General features: G+C 35.5%; 3 protein-coding genes across 4 annotated transcripts; 1 reads left to right on the forward strand and 2 right to left on the reverse strand.

Annotated features, from left to right (window-relative positions):
* Window positions 1–37: 37 nt before the first annotated feature.
* pen-2 (presenilin enhancer, gamma-secretase subunit) lies at window positions 38–1,438 on the reverse strand. Its single transcript, XM_018549594.1, has 3 exons — window positions 1,141–1,438; window positions 327–431; window positions 38–248 (listed from the first exon to the last, which is right to left on the reverse strand). Exons 1-3 carry the CDS (start codon window positions 1,199–1,201, stop codon window positions 109–111), a joined length of 306 nt encoding a protein of 101 aa, XP_018405096.1. The 5' UTR covers window positions 1,202–1,438; the 3' UTR covers window positions 38–108.
* On the forward strand, window positions 1,397–6,901 carry LOC108781580 (transcriptional repressor protein YY1). Of its 2 annotated transcripts, none has more exons than XM_018549592.1 (3): window positions 1,397–2,051; window positions 4,337–4,931; window positions 5,358–6,901. In XM_018549592.1, the coding sequence occupies exons 1-3, from the start codon at window positions 1,562–1,564 to the stop codon at window positions 5,470–5,472; spliced, it is 1,200 nt and encodes a 399-aa protein (XP_018405094.1). In that variant the 5' UTR covers window positions 1,397–1,561; the 3' UTR covers window positions 5,473–6,901. The 2 variants fall into 2 exon arrangements, with proteins under 2 accessions (XP_018405094.1, XP_018405095.1); XM_018549593.1 differs by having other exon boundaries at window positions 1,398–2,051; window positions 4,379–4,931.
* A 360-nt stretch (window positions 6,902–7,261) lies between these two features.
* U2af38 (U2 small nuclear riboprotein auxiliary factor 38) lies at window positions 7,262–9,186 on the reverse strand. Its single transcript, XM_018549576.1, has 5 exons — window positions 9,085–9,186; window positions 8,908–8,995; window positions 8,350–8,416; window positions 7,941–8,229; window positions 7,262–7,742 (listed from the first exon to the last, which is right to left on the reverse strand). Exons 1-5 carry the CDS (start codon window positions 9,126–9,128, stop codon window positions 7,508–7,510), a joined length of 723 nt encoding a protein of 240 aa, XP_018405078.1. The 5' UTR covers window positions 9,129–9,186; the 3' UTR covers window positions 7,262–7,507.
* Window positions 9,187–10,780: the final 1,594 nt, after the last annotated feature.

Below are 10,780 nucleotides of genomic sequence, written 5' to 3' on the forward strand. Positions count from 1 at the left end.
TGCTACATATCAGATGTTACCATATGAACTTATGACAAATATATTACAAAGTTTAAAACAATTGTTGAATGCATTTCTGCAATAAATTACTGTTATGGGGTGTCAAGCTCAAGGAATACCGGCGGGAATTATGTAGCTGATAGAATCACCGAATTCACCCCAAGCAATTCTTTGAGTTTGGAAGATTATTATCCAAGCTAATAAAATAGCTGTCCAAATGACTGCTCCAACAGCAGAGAAAATTACGTCTGAAAGAAACATAAATGCGTATTGTTAGAGAGGAGAAGCTAAAATTTGTTGTAGGAAATAAATTGATCGACACCAACATCTCTTAATCTGTTCCTGTTCTTCGTAATGTGGTGCTACAAAAGCTTCTTTTGAGAACCAAATTGCATTTACGGCCCATAGGAATGGTAGCAGTGCAAAACCAGCTATAACAAAGAGAAGAAGAAAATATTGGCAAGTTGATGTAAAATGTGACTTTTGGCTGTGCGTGTTATTTTTTCTCTCTGTACTTAAATTATATATACATATTTAGATTTTGGAAGAAAATATTTTGGAGAGAAGAAACAAGTATTCCAAAAAATCAAGAACACAGCTAAAGAAGTCAACAAAAATTGTATTTCGATACTATGAATCATATACTGCTGTAAATTTTGTAATATTAGCCATACTTGAGGTTTAATCCTAATTTTAGTTCTCAATCAATTTTTAACATATTTGAGGATAAAATCTATAATATATATGTCATCTGCTAATCCATATATATGTTAAGATTTGAATTGTGATATTGAAAACTTTGGTTCAAATTTTAAAATGATTGGACAACATGCATGTCCAGAATCAGATGATAAAAGGTATCTTTTAATAAGAAATACAAAGTAACATGATGTGTCAATCATGACATCCTTATTTGCCAATGTTAAACAAAGATGAAATATGATGACTGTGTTACACTGTCTCTTCCTATGGAAACATCCAAAATGTCTCTTTAAGGCAGTTGTATGACATCAATGTTATCATACATGTTATCAAAATTTGGGTCAATTGTCCTATTCTACAGTGCCAGATAAATCATTGCTCCATGTATCAATATTAGGATCTTTATATTATAGCTTCGCGATATATATATCAACGTACCACGAAAATACCACTTGCAAAGATACAGTTTCTTCTCGTTTGACATTTTTGACAGATCCATCGTGGCGATGACAACTGCTCCTAACCTATTCCTTTCAAGGTGTCGTTTAAAGACACCTTGTTCCGTTTCCTCGATCAAACGATAATCACATTGAATCACGTCGATCAGTGGAACGATCCTCGAATCGAGCTGGCGAAAGCTAAACGCGAATAAAATAATAAGAAGAAAAGGAAAGAAAGAAGTGCGTCCGGGCGCCGCTCCCAAGATGGCGCCGCGACGACGACAGCAACGACGCGCGCTCGGCGCGCCCTCTGACGGCGGGCAGCGTCACGTGAGCCGCGGTCACGTGGTCGCGAGACGCTCGAGTCCCCGCCGAGGCTCCGCTGTCGCCAGGCGAGCCGGCCATTTTGGTACGTTAACATGGCGTCGCCGCCGGAGATTAATATGGCGTCCTCGGACATAATAACCGAAGTGGAGATCCAACCGGACATCCAGGAGGTCGAGATAGAAGCGATACCGGTGGAGATACCGTGCGAGACCGTGGAGACGACGATCGAGGGCGAGGACGGGCAGCCGATGATAGCGCTGCAGCCATTGCCGGAGCCGGGCCGAGAAGAAATCATACTGCAGACGCAAGAGGAGATTGTTGGCGCCGATCCGCTTAGCGTATACGACCAAATCCCGGTGCCGGATAACGACATTTATGTCGAATCCAGCCCCGGGCCGTCGCGTAAAGCCACTAAGAAGGCGCGTAAGAGCGGTGGCACGCGTTTCCGTGCTTCCGATCACGCGATTTTCGGCGAGATGGCTACCGAGACCAAGGCTAGAAAATGGGAACAGAAGCAGGTGCAGATCAAGACGCTGGAGGGCGAGTTCTCGGTAACGATGTGGGCGTCCGGCACGGACGACGGTGAGTCTCGCTTTTACACACGTTCGATCTTCTGGACTCTCCTCGTTTGGATCTCGTTCTTCCATTCTCATACGTTTTTCTGTCTATTTTTCCATTTCTGTTTTTTTTTCTTTTAATCGCCGTCATCGCTTTCCCTTCGCCGAGCTCTTAGCTAAAAAGGAGTTTCTTTCTTTTCTCTCCTCCGTCTCTCTCTCCCCCTCGTTCCTCTTGGCCCCTTCGTTATCCATCACGCACACGGGCGGGTACGCACTTCCGGTGCGATGCTCAGATCGATACTGCGTCGCTGCACGGGTGTGCGATCGCCGTGTGGAAAAATCGGCTACCTGGGCCGGTCGCGTCGGCTGTGCGGATCAGCCGGCTTGACAGGCCGAGTTGTTTGTTTTGATCGCGCGAACGCCATTATGCTTGGCCCCACGGGGGCAGCCATATTTTGAAAATGGCCTCTTTAACGCGGCGGATCGCCCGCCCGTTTATCGTCAAGCAAATGGCGGCGCAGGACGAGCCGAGCGACGTTGCGGAGCATCGCGGCACTCGGTGTCCTATCGGCGTCGATACATTCAAATTTTTCATCTCTTTGAGAGAGAAAGGAATAGACAGAGTGATAAGTAGGATGAATTCTGGCTGAGTTTTTCATTGGGGAAAAAAAGAAATGAATCTGCAGTCTGAGATGCGTCCGAAGTTAGAATTAACGCTCCGACCTCTGACGTCACGAGGGAATGACGGATCCATGTTGCGCATCGCGATCGCATATACCGGGTGTACCGAATTTCGAACATGGGCAATGATTTCGTGATTCGCGTTTCCCTTGTTTTTTTTTTTAATATTTTAAATCTGTTTTTATTCCTGCATTCTCTGAATACATGATGCAATAAGTTAAGAGAGTGTAGAAATAAAAAAAAGCCTTTCATTACATATTTAAGGCTGTATTATAAATATTTTTAAAACAAAGTAAAAGTTATTTTAAAAATGACATTATTTTAGATATTGCATTTACAAATAATAAAAAAATTTAATGTCGGTTTATATACCATTTGGAACAAAAGTTATTTTAGTAAAAATTTTTAATCTGTGTTCTCTAACAGAAATGTATGGAAATGTTATAAATTATATAATGATAAAAATTAATTTTTTTTATATTAGTACTTTAAGTATTCTAAAAATTCATGTAAACTGTAAAATTGTGTTACAATGCAGATTGGTTGTTCTATATATATATATATATATATATAAATAAATAAAATATTTTTATTTCCTTTAAATCTTTGTAATTAATTTCTGTATTATAATGAAACTTTACATAAATTATTTTGAAACTTAATACTTATACAAAGAATTGAAATTTTATCTGTTTTTCGATTTTAATTTATTACAAAATGATGAGAAATAAAGTAAATAAACAATAAAAACATGCTATTGAAAAAAAGAGATTATTCTAAACATAACTTTTCAAATAAATATATATATATATATATGTATATATAATTTCTTTAAAATATAAATATTGATGCGTTTGTAAAAATAAATATAATACATTCTTAAAGACAAATCATGTTTTGCAAAAAAACTTGACATAAGCTTTATTATTATTGTTTTGTAATTTCTTCGGGAAGAATTTGCGATTTAGATATTGAAGACGTGATATAACGTGTGTCCTATTTTCGGTATAAATTTTCCTACTTTTATTTCATATTTATCCCATTTTCCCGGAATAAAACGCATTTTTTAAGCTTGCAATGAGAGAGAAACGTTCAAATATACTAAAATATATCCCGTGATTTAAAGTTTAAAAAAATTCGATGTTTTCATATTGACAAAAATCAAAAGTAATAATATCAATTGCAAAAGAGAGAGAGAGAGATAGTTTTAATTGGCTCGTTCGTGCACTGAAAAAAATGGTATATCAACAGCATTCTTTTTTTAGTAAAGAAAATTATAAGAAATTACATAAAATGTCTAGCCTTATCTTGGGCTTAATTTAATTTGCTATAATAATTTTATTAGAAATCTTGTTGCAGTTCTATTATAAATTTTTTCCTCAATATTTCTCTTAATAATCCTGCATTAATTACATAATATTAGTTTAAGTTTCTTTTCTTTTCAAGCATACTTTCATACGTATATATATATATATACATGAAATATAGAGTTAATACATTTATTTAATATATTATATCAAATATAATATATATATCTGATATATTAAATTTGTGTATCATATAGTTAGCGAAAAATTGAAAAATTACCGTAGCTTTTTTGGGACCGCTCTCCTTTTGTTGCTGTTAAAGGTAACATCCTATTAGCGCCTGACCTGGATGTGGATGTTCCAGATGAAGGTTCGAATCCAGAACCGGATCCCGACTACACGGAATACATGACGGGCAAGTCCAATGCCAAGTTCAATTCAAATAGTTCGGTGTCAGATGGTATGCCTGGTTTGGATCTGTCGGATCCGAAGCAACTTGCTGAGTTTGCACGACCCGGCCATAAACTGAAGGTGCGCAAACCGCCGGTGATGGACGGTGTCGAGCGAACAATTGCATGTCCTCACAAGGGATGTACGAAGATGTTTCGAGACAACAGTGCGATGCGCAAACATTTGCATACGCATGGGCCACGGGTGCATGTGTGCGCGGAATGTGGCAAAGCTTTTGTCGAAAGTTCTAAATTAAAACGACATCAGCTGGTGCATACGGGTGAAAAACCGTTTCAGTGCACATTTGAAGGATGCGGCAAGAGGTTTAGTTTGGATTTCAATCTTCGTACCCACGTAAGGATTCACACCGGTGATCGGCCATACGTATGTCCATTCGACGGATGCAGTAAAAAGTTTGCGCAATCAACGAACCTCAAGTCCCATATATTAACTCACGCGAAGGCCAAGTAAGTTCCACTTCTTTGTTATATTTCGGTTTTGAGATAAAAACAGAAAAGACGAACGTGAAAATATTTTAAGAGCTATCGTATTAATCTTTAGGTGTTGCCTCTTTTTCATTAAAATAGTGGTTTTTTTTCTCAATTTTTCTACATAAAAATAACATATATATGGTGCAGAATATCGAGATTTATGCAGAGCCACAAAAGTGGCTTTCCCAGCAATCTCAAGGTTGAAGAATAATAGACGAAACAATTTAGAGACAATAATTATGTTTGTAAAATGATGTTAATTTACTTTTTAAAATATTAAGGAAATCAATTGCTTAAATTTAGATTGTAAATGCATAATTCAGAATATCAATGTGGTAAAATATAAAGTAGAAGAAAAAGGTACGTAATTATCTGACTAAAACTTGTTTTTTATAATTTCAGATCCCGGAACGCGATTGGGAGACAAGTACAACAAATCCAACTTACACAGCCTCAATTTGTCCAAGTTGAAGTTGCAGATGTGGACAATCAACAGTTCATTGTCTACGCCGATTAGCCCCCCTAAACATTGATCTCGTATATCCCGCTGAACACTACATACTACTAAAGTATCGTAACCATTAATTATTAATCTGAACAATGTAAATATTTTTACGGCGCGTACAAGTGATGTCATTACTGATGACATGGACAGTCAAAGCCTGTCATAAGCTGTCTTAAGAGAATTAATGGAAGAATAATACCTCTGTGCTTAGATACGAATTTCTTAAAAAAATGGAGCACTATATTATCATAAAACACGAGAGGGCAAATAAAGTTAAGCAAGAAAGGAAAAAAGTAAAAAAAAAAGATAATATGTACCTTCTAAGATAACAAGCTAGACTGTGCCGCGTACTGCTCAATTTCTTGTTCCATCAGGAGAAATAGAGTGCGCTCGCATAACACTATATACATATATACACACATACACAACACACACGCACACATACACGAGACTGTATATATATAAATATATATAAGTACAATTTAAAATATTGTATACAGTATATTTTGGAGAAATTCAGATGGGAATAAACCACGAAGATGCATCTTTTTCCGTCGAACTTAATTGTATCATCTTGGTAATATACGAATTTTACACTGTATAATGCTGAGAATTGTTGATAGTTAAATGAAAGAGAAAAGAAGTTACGTGTATGTAACGTATATTACGAAACCCGTAAATATATCACGCAACCTTTATCGTATGGTTCGGTATTGTTTTTCTTTTTATATCGTCGGGGAATAATCGGAAAGATTGACGGGATGCTTTTCGACGGATATGGGTAGAAAATCGGAGATACGCGAGAGAAGGACACTGTACAAAGAGAAGTATACCGAAATGCTGTGACTGCATCCCGATGTGATATTTGTGAAGACGTCGCGACGTCTGCTCGTGCATCTAATGACTTGAAGCGACTTCGGCGATACTTAAAATTTCGAGCAAGAAGCAATATAATTATGGATAGATTTTTAATATCGAATTAGAATAAAAAATTATCACATTGCGTACATCTCCCATAACGTCACCGGTAATAATTATTCGCATATCATAATTTTATACGCGCGATATCGACAGGCATACTTACGACATAAGCACACATATGCACCAGCCTGCATTAAATTAGGCGATCATTGGATATTTTGTTTAAATCCTATAAAGTATATATTCTTTCATAAAAGGAATTTACTTTGCAGTTGTATATAATATTCTTGTGGCTGTCCCCCATCTGTTGGTAGTGTTTTCTTGTACAACCTTAATATCTTTTAAAAAAAAAATAAGAAAGGTGAATATTTTAAATTATTTAGCGTTTAAACTTTAGATTACTTGACCACCCGTTTTGTGTCAATAAACTTTCACCACCTAGTTGCGCCTTACGGCAATTGTCATTGTGTCCCACATTAGGCTTCTTTTTTGTACGATAGATACAATTTGGAATTACTTTTTAATATACATTTTTACTGAAGTAATGAGAAAATGAAAATATAAAAATTGTTTCAAAATGCAATTTAAATTTAAATATAAAAAGTTCAGATAGCTATCCGACAAAAAGAAGCGTTATCGTCACTTGCTTTTTTGAAAGGAGATTCAATAATGATGTGTGTATGTACGATTATATTGATGCTCTTTGCAGACGATTCAGACATCTTTGCAAAGCATACGTAAATTTTTTGTTGTATTCATAAAATGCACCAAACTGCGTGCATCGTTTTTCACAATATATGTTTAAGTTCGATAATTTATATGAAAATATAACACGGAAATAAAAAATATATATTTCTATGCTTATATTTTATTTGTGTCTGTCATTTTTCATTGCGTGAAAAAGACATCCTTCAATTAATTCGGAGTCGCTAAATTATTAACAAATGACAATATTGAAAAGCACTAATTCTATTGATTACATGTATAAATATAGAATATATAAGACGTGTGTGTGTGTGTGTTACATACTTTTATCTGGAGCACGCACAAGATAAATTGTTCGTATTCAAGTCCATCCATTGAATGTCATGTCAGATCAGTCAGAACGAATAATAATTTTCTACAATTAGTATCTTCCAGATCTGCCGTCCCTACCTTTGTCGTCCCTTTTTCGGCGATCTTTGGATCTCGACCGTCTGTCACGCGATCGCGATCGTCGCTTGCGATCACGGCCGCGTGAACGTGAACGCGATCTAGATCTTCCCCTGCCGCTCTTCTTACGACTATATAAGTAACGGCGTAGTTCACGCGAGATGGGCTTCAGGTGCATAAAGTTGCAGAATCCAGAACGCGTGCATTCTCTAAAATGAAAAGAAAAACAGAAGATATGAAATAACTGATTTCATTCATCATTAGACGTTTGCATGAATGGATTCTATTTAGAAAGCACTATTACTCTGTAAAGCATGATATTTTTTTGTCTTTGTTGTTCATTTGTATAAATGAGGATGAAATAATGCATGATGGTACGGAATCAAGAGGAAGTAATGTTAAATTACCCCATTTCGTATTGACGACAACAAGCCTCTCTGAAATCCGTTACTGGCGAAAGTTCAGCATATACTGGTCGACCACCAAACCAGCGATTGTTCAAGTCATTCACAGCTCTCTCCGCGTCTTCCTCTCTGCGAAATTTGATGTAAACATTACCCACTAAATGATCACCAAGATTGTCGCACACGTTCATCTCTTCGATTTCGCCATACTTGTCTTCACACTCAACAAAAACGTCCTCAAAGAAGTTATCATAATGCTCTTGCATTTCTTCATCTGATACATTTGCAACCACTAAAACAAGAATAAGTCACATAGTTCTTTTATACAATTTGGAAAAGAACTTAATAAAATATGTATCAAACTGAGATAAAATAGATATGATTATCATTGTAAGAATTAGGATGTACTCACAATGGGAACCATCTGCACTTTTGGCAGAATTTTGAGGATTCACATATAGATTTTGTAGCAGGCATGTCTAGAAAAAAATTAATTCGTTTCAATATATGAAATATTTAAATAATAAATATTTAAGAGATGATAAATAGTGTTATGTGAGAAAATTGATTTGTAATTGATTCTAAACTTCATCTCAACTCAACTAATCTTATATCATTATTTATCGTCATTTTGATGTCAAAATGATACCTTTGATAGCATTCTAACATCAAAATGATGACAAATAAACAAAGTTAGCTTGGTACCTGAGCTGTTATATCTTATGATTCATGAATTTACATCTTTCAATTGTAATTAATTACAGAGTTAAAGTGAGTTAAAGATTGTGAATGAAAGAATATAAGATGAATATTAATCGTAAAGATATACACATCAACAATTTATATTAAAACATTTAAAAGATATTTCTAACAGTTAAATAAGCATTGATTCTTCTGTCGTGTAAACATATTTAAATCGTAATAAAATTATCTACGGATTTAAAATTAAATTAAGTTAATTATTCAATACCTGACTAAATGTAGGTTTATTGTGAATACGTGAACAACGATCGCCGTGACGGCAGGCACCGATTTTGAAGTAAAAGGAACAGTTTACTCTGAAAAAAAAAAGAAAAAAGCATAGGTTAGGATAAAAGTCACTTGCGTCTCTATATATTTACAATTCGGTAAAATGAGTTCTCCTTACTTATCCTTCTCGGTACCAAAAATAGATGCTAAATACTCCGCCATGACTCACGTCTTCTTGAGAACGAGATTATTCCGAGAATTGTTGTTAATTTGCTCGAAATCATCAAAACCTATCGAGCATCACGCGCGACACGCGCCGATTGACGTTAAAATGGCGACCGCATTAGTCGGTATTCACAATGAAAAGAAAAGCAGTATGTAGCATTTTCATGAAAAAGAAGTCACCAATCAAAAATGACGCAGGAAAAGAATATGGTTATCTAGAAAAAGGTAATTATACAGAATCACTCGAGCAGCTTAAAAATCGATCAAATTAGGCTTATTCGACGCGTTTTTGCATGAAACGAAAGAATCTGGCAGAAATAAGCGTCGCTCTGCCCTACGAACCGAGATATTTAATGTTAAAGTTGACGACTATTCAGGTTAGGAAATCTGTCTTACCGACTATACGTAGTGGTAAGCCTAGAGATCCTATATAGGATCTCTAGCCATGCCCGGGATTTAACTGTTACTTTATTTTGAAGCGCCTTTATGTCCACAAAACGTGGACATTGAACTATGTAGCCAATGTCCACGATCGTGTCGGCAATGTCCACAATTTTTTGGTTCGATTCTTCCCTATGTCCATGATTTTTTGGTTTGAATCTTCCCTATGTCCATGATTATCAATCCGTTAGCCAAACAAAGCAGACAACCAATCGATGTGTCTGAGACCAAGTCAGAATCAGTTCTTTTTGGTTGAACTTTTGCACCAGTTCATCATTTTACCTTTTCTCTTCTTCTAGAGAAAAAAGGAAAAAATACGAACTGGTGCACACAAAACACGAATTTTATAATAATTGCAAAGCGGCATTCTCTGTTGAACACTGCAACCACTAGGCCGATATTTTATCGGTCGACAAGGCTTTTCAATGGTTGCAGAACAGAGTGATTCTCAGATCATCTATTCTTGAAAAGAAACGTATATATGTATATGAGAAATCAGAAAAATACTAATACAAAATTTATTAATGAGTTATCAAAAATAAAATTTTGAATTTTGTATATCTTCTAATAGAGAAATGAAAATTGCTGACTTTTAAGAAACTTGAAATCAAATATTCAAACAAATTAATTTCACGAATTTTGTCTTATAATACGTGTCTGTATAAAAATGGAATTAGGAAGTTGTTTTCTTTATGTTAACTTAGCCCGTTCTTACTAAATATATAGTTATTAGTAATTAGTACAAACGAGTAGAGAGGCCCTCTACACCACCCCCGCCGATTTTATCGGCGGTCCTCTTTTCTTTATAAACTAGTTACTAGAACAATACAGGCGCGCGCTACGCACGCGCTATCAGCATTTGACATTATTAATAAAAATATATACTTAAGTAGTCAAAATGAGTAATCACTTATATTAAAAATAAATGATCATGTGAGTAGCTTGTAACGTAAAATCATATATTAAAAAATAATTTTCTTTTATCTTTTCTATATCAAGAAAATGACAGTTTGAAAACACTATCATTTCCACATCACCTTGCGGTAGATAGTATGATGCGTTTTTTTTATAGTGGTTTCCCCATTAGGCCTAATCCACTTCTCATATATTACCCTTTTATATTATTTTTTTCAGAGGATGTTATTAAAGATTTTAGGATGTTTTTTGAATACGTTTTTCAATAAACATAAGATGTGTTGAACATTTTT

The sequence above is a fragment of the Cyphomyrmex costatus genome, unplaced genomic scaffold, assembly GCF_001594065.2.
Source record: "Cyphomyrmex costatus isolate MS0001 unplaced genomic scaffold, Ccosl1.0 scaffold837, whole genome shotgun sequence".
NCBI lineage: Eukaryota > Metazoa > Arthropoda > Insecta > Hymenoptera > Formicidae > Cyphomyrmex > Cyphomyrmex costatus.

Bases quoted from the DNA above. Each gene is read 5' to 3' on its own strand.
- LOC108781580 (XM_018549592.1), top strand. From the start codon at position 1,562: ATGGCGTCGCCGCCGGAGATTAATATGGCGTCCTCGGACATAATAACC. The intron at 2,052-4,336 runs GTGAGTCTCGCT...TTGCTGTTAAAG, and splicing joins GGCGTCCGGCACGGACGACG to GTAACATCCTATTAGCGCCT. The intron at 4,932-5,357 runs GTAAGTTCCACT...TTATAATTTCAG, and splicing joins TTAACTCACGCGAAGGCCAA to ATCCCGGAACGCGATTGGGA.
- U2af38 (XM_018549576.1), bottom strand. From the start codon at position 9,128: ATGGCGGAGTATTTAGCATCTATTTTTGGTACCGAGAAGGATAA. The intron at 8,230-8,349 runs GTGAGTACATCC...TTCTTGTTTTAG, and splicing joins AAGTGCAGATGGTTCCCATT to TGGTTGCAAATGTATCAGAT. The intron at 7,743-7,940 runs GTAATTTAACAT...TTTTCATTTTAG, and splicing joins TGTCGTCAATACGAAATGGG to AGAATGCACGCGTTCTGGAT.
- pen-2 (XM_018549594.1), bottom strand. From the start codon at position 1,201: ATGGATCTGTCAAAAATGTCAAACGAGAAGAAACTGTATCTTTGCAAG. The intron at 432-1,140 runs GTACGTTGATAT...TCTTTGTTATAG, and splicing joins TTGCAAGTGGTATTTTCGTG to CTGGTTTTGCACTGCTACCA. The intron at 249-326 runs GTTGGTGTCGAT...TGTTTCTTTCAG, and splicing joins ACAGGAACAGATTAAGAGAT to ACGTAATTTTCTCTGCTGTT.